Source organism: Amphiura filiformis, chromosome 11 (genome assembly GCF_039555335.1).
Source record: "Amphiura filiformis chromosome 11, Afil_fr2py, whole genome shotgun sequence".
Taxonomy (NCBI): Eukaryota; Metazoa; Echinodermata; class Ophiuroidea; order Amphilepidida; family Amphiuridae; genus Amphiura; species Amphiura filiformis.
The window spans coordinates 16,730,020-16,749,931 of NC_092638.1; the positions used below are offsets into that span (position 1 = coordinate 16,730,020).

General features: G+C 34.7%; 1 protein-coding gene across 1 annotated transcript; it reads right to left on the reverse strand.

Moving 5' to 3' along the window:
* Positions 1-5,045: 5,045 nt before the first annotated feature.
* LOC140164445 (uncharacterized) lies at positions 5,046-15,239 on the reverse strand. Its single transcript, XM_072187727.1, has 2 exons — positions 15,226-15,239; positions 5,046-10,038 (listed from the first exon to the last, which is right to left on the reverse strand). Exon 2 carries the CDS (start codon positions 10,019-10,021, stop codon positions 8,072-8,074), a length of 1,950 nt encoding a protein of 649 aa, XP_072043828.1. The 5' UTR covers positions 10,022-10,038; positions 15,226-15,239; the 3' UTR covers positions 5,046-8,071.
* Positions 15,240-19,912: the final 4,673 nt, after the last annotated feature.

Genomic DNA, 19,912 nt, shown 5'->3' on the forward strand with positions numbered 1-19,912 from the left:
GGGTGACATGCCTATTCATATTAGATCTGCTACTGCATATTCCAGTGAATTAATCAAAATACTTGTCATTGTCCAAAACCAATTTTCTATTCATATGTGAATAGTTAAATTGTCAAAGTGCCATTTTTTATTCCACAAACATGAACCAAAGCAGTTCTTTATTTTTCTGTAGTGTTAATTTCAGTTTCAAATGTAGAACTGTCTTATTAAATGCATAACTCTCTTGTTAAATCATAAATAGCCTTAAGCATTGCGAATGTTAAGTTTATTTTGCATATGATACGTGTATAATAAAGCATTCCATACAACTCAGATATTGCCAATGCTATTTGTCTGTATCTCGTCTTGGATTATTTGAATATTAAATTTAAAATGTATAAGGTCAAAAAAAAAAAAAAGTTCGTCTCAAACCTTGGGCGCGCATTTGTAAAATCCCACGATTTGACAAAAAACAAATGCGGAAATTTTTTTTATTTCAAAAAAAAAAAAAAATTTTTTATAGTTTTTTCCAGAAAAAAATCGGTGAAAATTTTATTTTCTCCAAATACCATGAAAAAAGTCGGGAAAAAAAAAAAAAAAAAAAAATCGCATTGCGCATTTGTTTTTAATTTTCTCGTGAGCTTTGAGACAAACCTTTTTTTTTTTTTTTGGCCTAATTGTTAAGCATTTTTCCATGGGAGCATGCAGAATGGTAGATCTATCAAACATTTGATAGGATTTTGTTTCAATGGCACAGGCTAATGTAATGACAATGAACTCTAGAATTTATACATGAATGATATAACATAAATGAAAAACAAATCACACAAAAATTGAAGTCATTTCACAGCATAAATTGCATAATAATATGTTTATTCAGATTTTTTGTGTGCAAATGTACAAGGAAACAAAAAAGCAAAACAAATGTGCACATAAGGTGTACACTGTGCAGGGTATATCGTGAGTGAGCTTAATCTGTCATTAATATGTACCTTGGAATTCGCCGGTGTAGTGCACCTTAGAATATGACCGTTGCTAGGTCACCTGGCTCACGCTTTCTTTGTTACGAACCACTGATCAAAATGATCACAACACAAAGCCTATGGCATATCATAATTCGGAACTGGTGTCTGAGCCCAAGCTTGAACCAGTAACCATTGGTTACTAACATGCACTACAGCAGCGAAGTAAGTCACTACCTGCATCTACATATTCATGCTGTACAATAATATGCACTTTCAAAAATTGCTTAAGATAGTATTCAAGCTTTGACTTACGTTTGGCGGACACGCCTGTGAAAAAAAATATTTAGGGGTGAAAACAGTCAAAATTCTTGATTACTTAATGTTTCTAGGGGTAAAATGTCACATATTTTCAGATTTTGGCACTTAAAATCCCTTAATTTTCACTGATTTTGGCCGTTTTGGGGTGACAAAAATTTTGACTTGCTAATTTCCTGTGAGTGTATGAACATGAAAACTACTGTGAGTAGTGCCTAATATTTTATGATAATTATGTGACAAGGGTACATTTGTGATATTCAAATCATTAAATCAGAAATGGGATAAATCTATTTCTTTATTTTTGTAACAGGGTTAGAAAGTTGGGGTCAGGGTGACAATTGATTTGGGAAAAAATGCAATTCTCGCCTAATTTTGAGCTTGAAAAAGCCATAACTCCTCAATGGTATAAGCTATTGTGATGCTTTTTGTGTCTTTTTGTTCAGTATTTCAATAGCTAAATAGTGATATAAAACTTGACTAAGTTAAATGTACTGAAAAAAAAAAAAAGTAGTAATATGTTACCCCTACCCCTAACATTTCGGCGGGTGTGAAAAAAATACAGGCCTTCGCAAAAAAAAAAAGTCCTTCAAAACCGTGAGGTTTAAGGCTAAACAAATATAAATTTGCTATAGCCAAGACCTCCCTCTAGAGCAAGTTTATATTTGTTTAGACCTGAGAGTCCCGGTTTTGAAGGACTTATTTTATTTGCGGCCAATTTTCGCTCAAATTGAGGATTTCGGGCAGAAATATGCCTGTACAGTGCTATGGGGAAAATTTTCAAGTTGATAATTATGCATTTTCTATGTCAGATTCAGTTTCTACACAAACTTTCACCCTAGAAAATGTTCCTTCAAGTAGGATATCTTTCACTTTAAGTTTCCACCATTCTGGTCACCAAACGTAAGTCAAAGCTTGAACGCTTTTTTGTGGTTCACGATACATGTGTTATTATATGAAGATGTTTCGTTTTGACACTTTACATCATAACTCAAGAACCACAAGACCTACAAAAGTGTAACTATGACATTTGAATTCTTCATCATTCTCACTTCAAAATAACCAACATTTTCGCCGAGGTCATTACTATTCACAGGATACCAAGATCTGGCCAATCCACAAAAGCGAACTATAACTGGCCTTAAGATTTCTAAATCATGTGTTTTAGAGAAATAATTAAGTCGGTCGGTCAGTGATTATATCCAATTAAACAACATTTTCTTAACATTTTACAATGGATGAACATTTCAATATTGGTTTATATAATGATTGCAAATGTTGGTTTGTATAAAGGTTTTAAACGTCTTAAAGTATTTTCAACGTGCCATGAGATGTTGGCAAGTAAAGTTATTCAAATGTTTAAAAACGTTTTCTTTCATGTTTTGCAAAAATATTTTCCATTCTCATTTTAAAACACGATTTCTAGTATTTCATACAAAATATTTTTATAAGTTTTCATGATCTCTATATAACATAACATTTGAAGGTGTGAGACCATGACTTATGACTTGCACTTCATGTCTACAAATGTCCAATGTACACATTGAATGTGATAAACAAAAATAACCCAGCAAACACAGAAATGTTTTTAAACATATTTTGGTTTGGGCAAAACGTTTTAATAACATTAAAATGTCGGTTTATATAAAGGAAAAAATACTACGAAAACATTTTTAATATGTCAAAATGTTATTGCAAAATATTTGTGGGTAAACATTTTAGCAAAATATTTTGTCAGCACTTTAAATAACATTGTTTAGTGTTTTATAACAAGCTTGCAAAAATGTTTTTGAATGTTATTAAAATGTTTTATACCCTTTATATAACCCGACATATGTACGTTTTTTGTACACCTTTTGTGTTTGCTGGAGTGCAACGTCATGTAGCACATTAATATTGCATGAATTCATGATGTTAGTCGTTTGACATTACATGATACGAATCATGAATCAGGGACCGTGGATGATTATAGCTTGACAAAATACATTACAGGTACAAACAAGAGCACTAATGGTGATGTAGCCTCGCCCGATGTTACGTAGAATATCTGGTAGAAAATGTTATCGATTTTACGTCTTCAAACATTCGTTAGAAGTTAAACATTAATGGAAATAAAATGGGAATAGATTAAATAACGTAGATATGTTACATCGAATATTTTACGTCGAATAAAAAGTCCGTCGTGTCACTAGTTCATGATCAATGGTTTTGACATAGGAACCGCGGACACAAAATGATAAAATAATGTAGCATTTTTGTAATGTTTTATTAGCGTTTTGTGGGTCAAATACAAAGGCGACCTTTTAAATTGTGTAACGCCCTCCCGAACGCCCTACATTTATATTTCAAACAATTCCACTGATCAACTCAAACTTTGATTCTGAATTTTGCAGTAATTGCCTGATATCACTACCCACTTTATATTCAAGAATCTCTTTGCGTCGTTTTTCTGATTCACTTGAATTAAAAATCATGTTAAATATTGGTGTGACAAACGAGCAATTTGGTGCACCTTGTCGACCGAATGCAATTCGTCAACGTGTTTCAATATCGCATACCAATAATAAGTAAAGCAAAGGGGGTGGTTATCTTTAGAAGCATGACAATAATGGATTTGGGAAGAGGCTTGTACTTAAGACCCAAAATATTCGCGACTTTACGTACGGGACATTTACTGTTTCACATGGACTCATCTGAGTCTGTTGGTAACCTAGCTGTGTTATGTCATTTGGACTCGCATTTTCATCTGTAGTATCATTCGCTGCAATCTATCATCTGCTCTAGGTCTGCTGACGTTTATTGATGAACTTTGGCATTTCACTAAAAGGACGATTTCCCAAGGATTTCAGAAAGTCATCCCTGTTCGGAACTTAACAAAACCACTGGACGTATCCTTTTACGAGGCGTGTTATATCTGTGTCAATGACAAATCCCGTTTTACGGCAATTAGGAAGCTCATATCGTCATCATTGTTTGACAAATTGAGAACTTGTTCCTGTCAATATACTGAAATCCTGTCTTTTTCGTCCATTTAGCAAAATATGAAAATTGGGTATCGTTCCTTCTCTTTGGAAGTCAGTGTTTTGGGATATGCTTTCAACATCGACCTTACATGTATCAAGCATTGTTTTACTCATTTTCCTTATCGGGTTTCTGGTATCATAAATTATGTAGTTAAGTTATACATCAAAGACGCAGAATTACGCAAACACATTCACGCTAGTGTATTCTGATACATATGATGATCCACGATATTCCACCAATATAGTCCCTCGCTATCTCTCCAGAAAAACTTATTTCGAGAAATAAATGACAACTTAAACGTTTTAACACGCTTCATTTATTATCACTGGGTTTAAGACAATTCGACAATAAGTAAGAACATTTTCAAACCATATTCAAGTATTGTTAATTTGTTATTCAAACGTTAACAGTCTTTATAAATTGTATTGCAATATGTGGTGTGATCATCAAGCAAAATCAGTCTGAAGTCTGATTGCAGTTGAAATGAGTGTATATAGCCTTTACAAAGCTACATTTTGCAGAAAACCCCATTGAAATTGAACAATATATATAGGTCAAAGATGTGAACAGTTGAAGTGTTTCCAAAACAATATGCAACAAAAGAAATTATTGTCTTTGTTTGGCTATATCTGAAAATCAATATAATAGACGATTTTGTAGTCTTTTCATATCATACAAACGTTTTTAAACGTTGTCATGATATTTAAATATTTTGTTTTGACCAATTTTGACCCCCCCCGAAAAACCCCAAAAAACATTTATGCGTTTGTTGGAATATAAACCGAAAACAACAAATGAACAAAATGATGGTAGGTGGTGAAAACCCTGAAGCTATATTATGGTTGTACAACCGTCGTATGGAAATTACATACAATGTTATACAATTATACGTATACAATGTATGATACAAATGCTTAAGGTTATTAATTATTTTTAACTGTTGTGATTTGGTAGTTCACAGCATCTTACGAATGGTAGTGAGCTTTGGCAAAAACTGTATTGCTCAATTCATAGCGAGTGTGTAGAAGAATTAAAATATCACAGATATACTTTTGTAGGTCCTGTGGTTCTTGAGTTATGTTGTAAAGAGGGCTGAACCAACAACACTTTTGTAAAACGTACATAACTCATTAACAACAATACATTAAGCAAGTTTGCAAAGTATATGATTTGCAGAATGAACTTTTGCAAAACATCAAGGTGTTATTTTTCAATAATATATTGATCTAGATAATGAAAATCGATTTTTAGGTTGCTTCGACCAACAATACCTCGTCTACCCTTAATATATTTTTTTATAATTTCACAGAATAACATTAAAATATACACATAGAAAAGCTTAGAAAATACGTTCACTGTCTCAAACAATTGCTTTAATTAATGGTGACCACTGTAGCGATATAGATATGATAACAACATTATTATCTTTATTCCCAGAGTACATAGTTTTGAAATAGGATGTAAGTTCATCTAAAATATATATAATCCTTATATGTAATCCTAATGATAAGTTTAGACACCGTAATCTAGTTCTATTATAACACAATCAATTAGCCCTAAATTCTATAAAGAGTTGTCTGGATATTTTGTAAACTACTTTCCTTTTCTTTCTAATTTTTCAAGCCGTCAATTTTAAGTATTAACTAGACGCTTCACATTTGCAAATGGTAGCTGACCCAGGGAAGACACTTTCATTTGGCGGTTACCTCGATCTCCTCACTTCTTTACAATGACCAAACATCACAGCATAACAGTAAGATCATAGATGTGAATACGATACACGAAATTATAGTTCTGCATACATAAAACAATTGAATACATGAATACAAAACCCACCCAAGTCCATGGGAAGTGATTTTGAGAAAAAAACCTGTGTATCATTTTTATTCCTTCAGTTAGATGTACCTGGTCAATATGATTAAGTTTTACGTGCAAATGAGTGGGTCAAACTGTATTAGGTATGACGATTAGCATTTCAGGGACTTCGTGGGGATCATTTTAAATGCTGGACTTGGGTGGTTTTTTTGAATCATACAAAGACAACAATGTTCGAATGATATTACCACTAGTAAGATAATACAAAATAAAGCACACAGTTATGTATAATGTTGATAAGCATACTGCCATGTAATATAAACCACACACTTTCCTTGATTAAACCCATTTCATTTTTCAAAAGTCACTCTCCAGCAATGAATGTGTTACAAGTGGACTTTTATACATACTGGATTTCAATCAATGTGTTACAAGACTCAAATCCTGGATTTGAGTTGTTCTTTCATACATATGACAGGCCTATGTATAGCAACAATTTCCCATGCTTAACTCAATTTGGCCAAAGTATGGACTTGGGTGGGTTTTGTATTCATATATTCAATTGCCAAACCTTTTCTTCCAAACCTTTGTTGGAAACCCACGTTTTTAACAATCAGACGTTTCACATCCTACGAAGGTACTTTCTCAGGCCAAATGGTGAATTGGTGATAGTGATTGTGACTTGCTAATTTCATGTCTACAAATGACCAATGTACACTACACATAGACGTGACGTTATTAGACGTGATAAGCAAAATCATACAAATATACAATACCACATAATGTTTTAGGCTGTATATCAAAATGATTGGTACCTATCAATTTGGATGTTTATTGAAAAAGTCTGCCTCTTTCAAATTCAACATTAGATACTCGAAATGTCCAGAATATTTTTTACAATAAGTCTACAAATTATTTAGATCTTGAAGTTTGATGTGTCAAACTCATCTATTATCAATGAAAACTGATGAGTACCAATCATTTTGATACAACTTGTAGTTGTTTCATGTATACCATTACACGAAATTATAATTTTTATATACAACGATAAAAACTTTTTTAAACAAAGTTGAAATCGTTAATTTACTCCCATTTATTTCCCGGAGTTTTGGGGTTAACTGCGGTTTGTGACGATATTTTCCAACCAGTCCTTCCAATAGTTATTCGCCATCCGAGTGTTAAGGACAACATGTACCTGACAAACTACCCTGTAGGCTGTTATTAAGTAATCCTTACGGATATCAGTAGAAGTTTGGCCTATTAGTGCTCATCACAAATGCTCTCTTCATTTTATACTTTAATATTTCAAACAACTTCACAGGTTACCTGGAGCCTTGATTCTGAATTTTGCAGCAATTGCCTGATATCACTACCCACTTTATATTCAAGAATCTCTTTGCGTCGTTTTTCTGATTCACTTGAATTAAAAATCATGTTAAATATTGGTGTGACAAATGAAATCAAAATCATACCAGCAATTTGGTGTACCTTGTCGACTGAATGCAATTCTCCAACGTGTTTCAATATCGCATAACCGATAATAAGCAAAGCAGAGGGAATGATTATCTTCAGAAACATGAAAATAATGGACTTGGGAAGAGGCTTGTACCTCTTCACTAAGACCCAAAATATTCGCGACTTTATGTACGGGACATCTATTGTTTGACATGGACCCATCTGAGTTTGTTGGTAGTCCGGTGTTAATTCATTTGGACCCGCATTCTCATCTGTAAGGGAATTGTGAGAGCGAACCATATCTGCACTAGGTCTGCTGCCGTTTATTGACGAAGTCTGGGCATGTGAACTTTCGTCAAATGCGTCTGAAATCGGAACTCTCTCTTGAATTAATTTTTGCTCCTTTTGGGTGATTTTTACCACGAGTCGAAAGAATCGTAAATATTTATCATGAAAACCGGAGACTGCCTTTACAATAACATAGATCACAGCAACTACAAGTATGTAGTAAGTGATAACTATTTCTGATATAATATTAGGACAATAAATAACCAAACAGGACTCAGAACTAGGACATTAAAACTGTTTGCCACTGATGGTAGCCAGAGCAAAATAATACGAATTACAGTTACAACCTGGTTGAAATTATGTAATGTTTCAGGATTTTGCGACTTCCCCGTTTTGATCGAACGCCAATGCTTGATTATCGTAATAAGTGGGAACATGGGGTAAAATACCTCAAAAAGGACTACTACAATTGCCCATTCGTTGGCTTTAAGAAGTAAGGTTAATCGCATAGCGACAATGGTATTGAAAACGAATAATGATATCATCATGATTTTGCCTAGTTGATAACGAGAAAGAATATTTTTGCAGTTTTTATGTGAACAATAAAGAACCCAACTAGCGAAGGATGTCAGTGGTTGGTAAATGATAATGCTAAATGTTACAAACATGACATATTGAAATATGGATCTAATTTGTTTCAACTTGGATATTTCAATAAAAGGTGGACTTCCTATTAACTTGAGAAAGTTATCCCTGTTCGGAACGTGACAAAACCACTGGACATATCCTTTAACGAATTGTGTTATATCTGTATCTACGACCAATCCCGTTTTACGGCAATTGGGAAGCTCTCTGTCATTGTTTGATGAATTAAGAATTTGTTCCTGTGAATTTACTGAAATTCTGTCTTCTGTATGTACTTCGGTATTATTGAACTGGTTCTGGGGGTTATATTGGCGAGCAGTTTCCTGTGCTTGTAATGATATCTGTTCTTCAGGTGGACATGAATGAGCAATAACTTCTGATAACCCTTCTACATGTTCGATATCGAGTATTTCGTTATTCTGGCTTAGGACGTCGGTTTGTTCAGTTGTTAAATTGCCAAGGATAGAAAAAACTTCTTGCGAATGGATAGAATTTGTGTCTCCTTCGTGTTCGTCGTGATGATTATTTTGGTTTTCAGTTTCAGTTGGTTCATTCGAAGATTCTAAGTACGATCTCACTGTTGAATAGGTAGCTATGACCAGAACAGAGCCAAGAAGTGACAGAAGATACATAACAGACGAGACTCCAAGCATGTCATTCCAGAAATCCCCATAAATAATCACACCAACGGAGGAATTATATTCTGACGTAGGTCGTAGTAATGAAAATAAACCACAAATGTATAAAAAGGCTAAAACGCGTATGATGTAGACCAAGATGCGAATACCTTCGATGGAAGGTCTCCAATAGAGCGCCCAGTAGCGAACGCCAACTGGAAGTGGGTGAATATCATACCGAAGGCATTCTTCGCCATCTTCATTAACAAAGGTACCCTTCTGAGAGTAGATCTTATACATGAGAACCATGGGTAATATAACAATACCGTACACATATCCAAAGATATGTATGATTTGTTCCAGAATGTCAAATGTCTGATGCTGAACACCGTCAGTGGTTTCGTCAGACCAACATGTTAAGCTTTCATTTTTTGAGCAAACAAACTGGAAGTTCCCATGTTCTGTCTGTAGTAAAGACTCAATTTCTTTAGAATATAATTTGAGAATGTCTTCTGTAGTGCAGCTGCATGTGCAATCCGGTGATAGTTGAACCATATCAACATAAAAATTCTTCACAAGAGACGGGAAGATTCTAACTGATATCATCTCCAGTAAGCCAGGAAGGCTCATAAGAAAAACTGCTTTGCTATCTTTAGCAAGTACCCATTCAGTTTGTCGAGTCTGTTTAAAGAAACCCCTCGTGTCAAGAATATAACCGCATGCTTGAGAAATTATATTTAAATCTACTCGAACTAGTATTTCGTCATGAGGGATGTCTTCCTTCAACCAGGATCGCAATGCCTCGCTTGATGATGGGGAAAATCCAATACATCCATTGTCGCAAAAGGGGTCAATGGCCCGGGAAATTCCACACAGGTAAAAAGTGATGAAAAACCAAATTATCATTGTGCGTTGCATGCTTTCCTCAATCCTGTCTGTAAAATATATACAAAACAAACGAATAAAGAAAGATGAAAGGAGTAATTTGTTGTGATGTGATATGGGGTACGTAGGGGTGTCGGGGGGGTGGGGGTGTATGTGGGAAAGGGGTGCGGGGGTATATGACGTGTATGCCAACATAGCCTAGATAGTAATATAATGTATGTGAAAGGTAGAAGGCTCGATCTCGACGTGGGGTGTGTTGGGGTGAGTGGGGGCTGAGGGCAAGACTTAATGGACTTGGGTCAATTTTGACAACACATCATCGAATATTAATAATATAAATTATATGAAGCTTAGACCCTTACAGTTCCGAATACGGGTGATTACTCTGGGATTTAAATAACCCCAGAGTAATATCCTTTATATCATACCTTGAAGATATACGGTACGATTTATGATTAGATTATTGTTTGCTCTGTTTTGAAACAGAGCAAAAAAACAGAGCAGAATATGAAAATCTGTGGCTGTATTTTAAAACCAGAGTGAAAACACAGGAGAATATTCGAGGGCTTAAATAATATTTATCTGTTTATGCCAAAACTGACTATGTCCAGTTTATTATACCACAATGGCTGTGACCAGACCAAAACTTATATCCAGTTACACGTACTTTTCCCAGCCAAAAGTAGCTATGTCCATCGTGATCCCGGGATCGTGATAATGTTACACTCTTCGTACTACAATGGTACCAATTCAATGAAAAAAATCCGTTTGTCACTAGTAGTCTTACCACAATTTTGTGCCTGAAACACAGCAGCATATTAAAATCTGTGGCTATATCTTAAAAACAGCGAAAACAGAGCAGAATATGAAATCTGTGGCAATTTTTCAAAAACATATCGAAAAACAGAGCAGAATATGAAATCTATGACTATTATTTCAAAATCTGTGGCTATATCTTAAAAACAGCGAAAACAGAGCAGAATATGAAATCTGTGGCAATATTTCAAAAACATATTGAAAAACAGAGCAGAATATGAAATCTATGACTATTATTTCAAAATCTGTGGCTATATCTTAAAAACAGCGAAAACAGAGCAGAATATGAAATCTGTGGCAATATTTCAAAAACATATTGAAAAACAGAGCAGAATATGAAATCTATGACTATTATTTCAAAAGCAGAGCGAAAAATAGAGCAGAGTATAAATCCATGGCTACATTTTAAAAACAGAGGGAAAAACAGAGCAGAATGTGAAATCCGTGGCTATATTTTATAAAGAGAGCGAAAATTAGAGCAGAATATGAAAGCATCCTCTCTGTTTAGCGCTCTATTTATCTCAGATTTTTCTTATCCTAAATCGTGCCATAGATATAAAGCGAAAAACAGAGCAGAATATGAAATTTGTGGCTGTATTTCAAAAACCAGAGCAACAAACAAAGCAGCATATGAAGTCTTTGGCTATATTTTATAAACAGAGCGAAAAACAGAGCAGTTATTCTGCTCTATTTTTGGACCTGTTTTTGAAATATTGCCATAGATTTCATATTCTGCTTTGTTTTTCGCTGTTTTATAGCCAGATATTTCACATTCTGCTCTGTTTTTCGCTCTGTTTTTTAAGATATAGCCACAGATTTTAAAATGCTGCTGTATTTCAGGCATAAAATTATAGCAAGACTAATAGTGACAAACTGGACATAACAGGCATCAGTGATATTTTTCAGAGTGTTGCATTGAATTGATTATTATCACCAACTACCAGGGTTCTTTTTTTACCGGCAAAGTGGCAAAAACTGGTTTTAACCGGCATAAAAAAAGAAATTGCAAACAATGGCAAACACTCACATAATTATAGTCAGTCAAATATCAAAAGGTAATACACAACGCTCATAAACAGTAACACACAACTTTCAATGAATCTCTCTTTAAACACAGGTGTTGTGCCAGATGATTTAAAAATGGCAAAGGTAGTTCCAATATACAAAAAAGACAACCCTGAAATGTTTGGTAACTACAGACCAGTTTCAGTGTTACCATGTTTTTCTAAATTACTTGAACGGATTGTGTATAATAGATGTATTGATTTTTTAAATAAATTCAATGTTTTGTATGATAAGCAGTATGGCTTTAGAAGCAACCATTCCACATATATGGCAGTTTTGGATTTTGTATGTGACATTGAAAATGCAAGTAGTGAAAAGAAACACACAGCTGGTATTTTTATGGACCTGTCAAAAGCATTTGACACCATAAATCATAATATTTTGATAAGCAAACTGGAACACTACGGTTTTAGAGGAGTAACATCTCAATGGTTTTCAAATTATCTTTCTGAGAGAAAACAATATGTGTCATACAATTCAGAAGTCTCATCTTATGAACCGATTTTATGTGGCGTTCCACAAGGATCAATATTGGGTCCTCTGCTTTTCATCATCTATATGAATGACATCGCTCACACATCTGAATTACTATCATTTATTTTATTCGCTGATGATACCACTGTTTTCTACTCACATGAAAATATTAATGAACTCTGTAATGTAATTAATAATGAGCTGAGGGAGGTAATTAACTGGTTCAAAGCTAACAAACTTTCACTCAATGCAAAAAAGACAAATCTCATGTTTTTAGGTACTGTGTCCAAAACCAAGGAAATCAATGACAATAATATTGTAATATCTTTAGATGGTTGTAAACTGGCTCGTGTTAAAGAAGCCAAATTCCTGGGTCTAACTATTGATGAAAATCTTTCTTGGAAGAAACAGATTGTTAATATTTGTAATGTGTCTTCTCGAAATATTGGCGTTTTGAACAAGGTGAAGCATTATTTACCCGAACAAACTTTGTATAACCTTTACGGTTCACTAGTTGTACCCTATTTTAATTACGGTATTTTACTTTGGGGAAATGCAAACAAGGCATATCTGAACAAATTATTTAAGCTACAAAAAGAGCTTTAAGAATAATATCTCATAGTCCGTATTTAAGCCATTCAAGACCACTTTTGATAAATACAATGTTCTTGATATATTTGATATGTACAAGAAAGAGTTGTCTATTTTATGTATAAGTATACCCAAGGTATGTTACCAAAATCATTTGATGCTATGTTTAAGAGTCTTAAGGATATTCACAGTTATAATACTAGAAATAAGCATAATTACCAACTGCACAAAACAAGTACTGTTGTCTCAAATGGTCCAAAAATTTGGAATCAAATACCTTAGGAGATTAGACAGGCTACCAACATTTCTCTCTTTAAGAGAGGAGTACATGCCTTACTGAATGACAAGTAGATCCAAGCATGTTTTGCTTCATTATTATAGTGTGATATTTCTGTTAATCATTCTATTAAATCATTGCCTCCACTTAATATGTCATCTCAAAGTTGTTTATCATTGCTTTTATGCTTTATATCAGTGTTTGTAATTTGCTATATGTTAATGTTAAATACTCATGATTATAGTACAATATTATATTTAAATTGATTGATTCATTATATTTGTGTTTAAATTTTTTGGCTACAGATCCTCGTTTTGTTTTTGTAAATTCTGTTTTAATTTGTGTAATTTAATTATACAGGGGGTGCAGCATTTACAGGCTTCGCTTATCGTTGTACCTCCTCCATCGTGTTGTACTTTTTATAATTATTGAATTTTGTTGTAATTTTTGATGGAAATAAAATAAATCTGATTGATTGATTGATTGATTCAACATATTCTTTATCCTTAAAATGAAAAAGTTTTGAAAATGATATGCCGCATTTCAGTTAAATGCACTAGTGAGCAATATAAACCCATGCCTTTTATTTCTTAATTTGTAATTATAATTGTAACACGCAGAAAAGTATTTTTGTTACTTAATAATTTGGTTTGAGATGCAAAAACCTGGCCGAAACTGTTTTTGCCAAGCAGTTAAAACCCCACCTACCATTGTAGTACGAAGGGTGTAACATATCCTGATGGGCATAGCTACCTTTGGCTGGGAAAAAGTACGTTTTACTGGACATAACATTTTTAGTCTGGACATAGCCAGTTGTCAGGGCCGGATTTACCATTGGGATAGATGGGCCTGGGCACAGGGCCACCAAAATTTTGGGGCCCCAATGTGCATTTTCCTTTTTAGCCCATGTTTTGGGTAACATGGGTAAAATTTTGTGCGCTTCTTGCGCAATGGCTCTTCAAATAGCAAAATTCACCTTCATCACTCCATTTTGGGCTAAAAGTTGAAATTTTTTCGCCTGCTTCGCGCGCAACTGTATGGTCTCAGTAAAATCGGAACATACCTGTTCACCTCAACATTTTAATGCTTCCTCCGCCATGCACTGCACGTAAACCAAAACTGGCCCACTTGATTGCAAATGTCTTCCTCACGGTGAGTTATCCAAATGTTGCCCTGGCCCAGCATCCGCGTATTTTTTTTTTTTTTGGGGGCTTTGGGGCGCCAGCCCCCCGGGGTAAAAAGCAGGGGCGGCCAAAATGAAGGGCGGCAAAAAGAATTGGTAAATAAAAAGGGCTGAAAATTAGATTAAGCATCAACACTTTTGAAAAAAATGTGTTGCTTTTAGGCGCTTGAAACCCTTTTTTCTTTTTTTTTTTTTTTTTTTTTTTTGCTCTTCACTTTTTAAAACGACCGAGAAAAAAATTGGGTCAACCTTTTCGGGCTGTTGAGGCAAAATTTAATTTTCTTCAGCCCCAGGGGTTGGGGAGGGCCCCAAAACTGGTAATTCTGGACATAGCCAGTTTTGGCATAAATATTATTTTAGCCCTGGAATTTTCTCCTGTGTTTTTACTGTTTTTAAAATATAGCCACAGATTTTCCATATTCTGATGTGTTTTTTATGCTGTTTCAGAAATAGAACAGAATATGAATCAGTGGCTATATTTCAAAAACAGAGCAGAATATGAAATCTGTTGCAATATTTCAAAAGCAGAGCGAAATAGAGCATAATACAAATCCGTGGCTAAAACAGAGGGAAAAATAGAGAGCAGAATATGAAATCTGTGGCTATAATTATTATATAAACAAAGCGAAAAACAGAGCAGAATATGAAAATATCCTCTCTGTTTAGCGCTCTATTTATAAACAAGTGTAGATTTTGCTTATCCTAAAGCGTACCATAGATAGATGCCACCCGATGGTCCTATACTGTCATTTTTGCAAAGGCTAAGAGAAATAGCCACCTCTAGAAAAACATCAAAATATAATAAATAAATAAAATGAATTTAATACTTACGTTTATAAATACCGTGGAGCCACAACAAGCATCAAAATTGTGTCCGAGTCCCCGGGCTGAGTCCTAGGAACAAAGCTCAAGTCTGCCTAGCCTGTTTTTGTATAGATGTACAATCCAGGATGCTATTTTTAGAACATTTCGTGACGACGTAAAATCCCAAGTACAAAACACGCACGCAAGCTTACATACAAATTATATGGTACGTGTATTAGCTTGTATTGCAACATGATATTAAACAAGATGGGCAGTACATATAACTATTGCGCAATAATAAGAGAGAAAGTAGGGAATATAATCACAAAAATGTAACAATCTGAATTTTGATGATTTTTTAGCTTCTTCAATTTGTCACTATTACCACTCCTTCGGTCATGTTGTGGTACGACCCTTTGTTGTGTATATCACCGCCCCGCATGCCATGTACGTACTGTGTGTTATGAACATCGTGTATGCGTTCGACTAATAATTCCATCGTAATAATAAAGCGACGAATCCGGCGTTTTATTCAAAATCTCGGATTTTGACAAAACTACAACACATAGAGTCTTGATTTTTGCAGGGTACATTGGTTCAATAAAGTACAATTTAATCGTGTAAAAAAAGGAATTTTAAAAATTCAGTGAGGGCGTCTTCCTCAGCAAATGTTATAATATGGCTTTAAGTTGCCAATTTTGACCGCATTAGTACCGGTTAAGTCATTCTGGGACTGGTCAGCGGGATGAATTGAAAATTGTACCACCTTTGGGAATTTTGCCCGGTACGCCACTATTAAGTTACGGTAAATACGGTAGTATTTTTGGAATTCTTGTGGAATTTGGGTCACTGAAAAAATGTTCAGGAAGCCCTGCACTACAGCAGGCCTTGACGTCTCGCTTTTAAAGGCGAGTGGTCAATCACTCGCCAGCATGATGCTAGGCGAGTGGTCGAATCACTCACTACATTTTACTCGCTAGGTCTGAAAAATTATTCATATACATGAAACAATATTACACAATGTTCACAAAGCTTCACAACCTTTCTTTCGTATCCAGGGTTTAAGGCTAACTTATTATGGTAGATCGGATACAGGATACACTGAAGTGCTGAAACTTGGATGTAAATTGATATTGGATTCAATTTTGGGCGATTCTCAGCGAGCGATATTTAGTGTCTTTGGCGAATTTAAATTCGTTCGCTAGAAATTGAGTTTGGGCGAGCAGTGGCGAGCGAGAGCGATCGCTCGCCTCAAACGGCATGGCCTGCTACAGGGTGATTAAAAATAATGAAGTAAACTCATGTTTGTGGCGCTATTGTACGAAATCTATAAGGAATCTGCTGTTAATGAAAATATCATTAAAAAGAGCAGATTCGGAACGTCAAAATTAAGAAAAGAATTGTTGTATTTGAATATTTTCTAATTACTCATTTGAATAAAACCAACCATTTTTGTAGCTGCACACGATTTCTTTTCCCAAGCATGTATGACCATGCATAGTACTAGTACATTAGTGACTGGTATAGCGTGATATTCAAATTAGAGAATAAAGGTATTGTTTAGCCAACGGAGTGCATCTATCGTCTCATATAAGACGGGCAAAATATTTATTTTAACTAAAACAACGAGGCGAACGCCAAAAATAATGATGTCGCGTGTTATATGAGTCGATAGATGCACGACAGCGGCTAAAACAATACCTTTATTCTCATTCTTAAACACTTCAATTCAAGTAAGTATACCAAATTTCAATTAAATGAGGATTTCGTGATCCTAGCATCCTCTTTTTATGACATTTTTCAGTACATATCCACGAAAAAAGCCTATTCCCAAAATTTCAGTTGATTCCGATTTTGCGTTTGCGAGTTATGCATGATTATGTGTATTACACTGCTCCATAGACAATGCGTTGTAATTTCGTTCTGGTGCACCAGAACGAAATTCAAATTTCACGATATCTTTGCAAAACGAATTAATCTGCAAGAAATATTTTGTACATAAACATTATGTAGCCAGAGGTTTCCAGTGATATAAAAATCTCAACTTTTTTGAGAAAAGTGGGGGATGAGGCTGTGGATCACGAAATGCCCTTTAAATTAAATTATACATTTTACAAGGAATTACCTAGGGCTTAGAATCGATCAGTCCCGCTGTTGCTATGCACCTCCGATTGGTTCAAATAACGCGTACGAGTATGTAAAGTGTATGATATCGTGTCATATCACACGGATAAGAACCAATAAGATTGCAAGAACATTCTCAAGTGTATGAGAATGCAAAATAAAGTTATATGGCAGGAGTGGTCTCGATCAATAATGCAGGCTAGCGGGCTACATTGTGGCCTAGAAACGGGCCTCAAGAGTTAAGTTCTTTTTTATTACCGGCTCCATCATTTCAGATCAGAAAGATATTCTCAATGAATTACACTCTTTTTATGAAACCTTGTACACTTCCAAATCTTCTCCTAGCAATAAGGATGATATACTTTCATATTTAGATAAACTTGATATTCCCCAATTTATGGATGAAAGTAAAAATAAGCTGAATAGGCCTATTTCCAACGCTGAAATTTTAACTTATTTAAAGTCGTTGAATATGAATCGTAGCCCAGGCTATGATGGTCTGCCAGCTGAGTTTTACATTGTTTTTTTCAATGACATTTGCGACATGCTTTTAAATTGTTATCACTACTCTTTTGAGCAAGGTTTCATGTCTAGTTCACAACGCAATGGTGTGATTACCTTACTTCCAAAAAAAGATAAGGATCCTCTCTTTGTGAAAAATCATCGCCCTATTTCGCTTCTTAATACAGATTATAAAATCATTGCTAAACTTATGGCTAACCGTCTTAAGCTTTTTTTGCATGAAATTATCCATGATGATCAAACTGGTTTTATGAAAGGGAGGAATATAGGCAATAATGTTAGAACTATTATTGATTTGATTGATTATTGTGACTCAAATGACATTCCTGGCTCTATAGTGTTGCTAGATATTGAAAAAGCATTCGACTCTGTTGAGCATGATTATTTGTTTCAGGTCTTGGAGGCCTTTAATTCTGGCTCAGATTTCATTCAGTGGATAAAAACATTTTATTGTAATAGGAGAAGTTATGTCAGTAATAATGGGTTTCTCTCCGAAGGTATTTCAATGGAACGTGGCATTTTTCAAGGCTGTCCGATTTCGCCTCTGTTGTTTCTTTGCGCTATCGAAGTGCTTGCAATTTCAATCAGGAACAATGAGAATATCAATGGCATTAAGATTGGTGATGTTAAGAAAAAATTGAGTCTTTTGGCTGATGACACAACTTGTTTTTTGCATGGGGATTTTGAGTCATTTAGAAATTTGTTTGATTCTCTTAGGACTTTTGCTGGGTTATCTGGATGCAAGATAAATATGTCTAAATCTGAGGCTATTCATATTGGTAGGTTGAAGGGTAGTGAATTTAAGCCCCTCAGCAATGAGGGTCTTGTATGGAAAGAGAATACCTTTAAAACACTTGGTGTTAATTTTTCTTTACATGTGAATGCTTTGTATGAGTTAAATTTTATTCCTAAATTGACTCAAATTCAGCAAATTTTGAATTGTTGGCGTTCAAGAAGTTTGTCTTTATTGGTAAAATTACTGTGATAAAGAGCCTTTTGCTGCCACAGCTTTTATACTTATTTTCGGTTCTGTGTATTACAATTCCTAAGACATTTTTAAGAGATTGAACACTTTGTTTTTAAATTTATTTGGAATGGTGGGAATGACAGGGTTAAAAGAAATTATTTATTCAATGACTACAGTGATGGAGGGTTGCGTATGATTGACGTTGAGGCTTTTTCACAAGCTCAGAAATTAGTCTGGTCAAAACACTTATTAGACCCCAATTATGATAGCTTTTGGAAACTTTTAGAGACACAGGTTCTTAAGGTATTTCATAATGATACTACAGTTTTATGGAAAGCTGATGCGCCAAACTGTGTTCTTGCTTTGCTAAAAAATTCACAGTTAGCTGAATCCCTCAGGGTTTGGTATTTGTTCAGAGATAAGGTAAAAGAGAACCTAGGGTACTGTGACTATCATCTTCAGAATTCCATTTGGTGGAACCGAAAGGTGCGTCTTAAAACTAAGAAGTTCTTTTTTTATCAGGATTGGTTTGAACATGGTATTTACACTCTGAATGACCTTAATAGAGGTCATAACTTAGTGAAAACATTTGAAGATCTTGTTATGGAATTTGATATCTCTATTAAGGACAGAAGAAAATACAACTCTCTTATGAATGGTATTTTAATTGATTGGTTCTACAGTCCCAAAACGGTTCAGGTGAATATTTTTGATAACATAGTTGCTACTTTGTTTGAAAATAGCAAAATTACCAAATATTCTTACAATATTTTGAAAGCAAAGTACAGTCCTGTAAACACCGAACTATTTTGGATTGATGCCTTGAATCTTGAAGACGATATTGGGCTATTCCAGAAAATAGGTGCACACCCCCTATAGAGGAGTACATTTTCAATCAAAGAAATGTCCGGATTTCCAAGTCTGCTTTCTGAAAACTACTGGAATTCCAGTTGCCAATGTTACTGGAAAAAGCTTGGAAATCCAATCAAATGAAGGAAAAATCACGGAAATGTTAAAAAATGAGCTCTCAATTTGAGGATTTCTGATTTTGAACTATTTTTCTGCTGGATTTTTTTGCCTTTGGGCACTTTAAAAGTCTGG

Bases quoted from the DNA above. Each gene is read 5' to 3' on its own strand.
- LOC140164445 (XM_072187727.1), bottom strand. From the start codon at position 10,021: ATGCAACGCACAATGATAATTTGGTTTTTCATCACTTTTTACCTGTGT.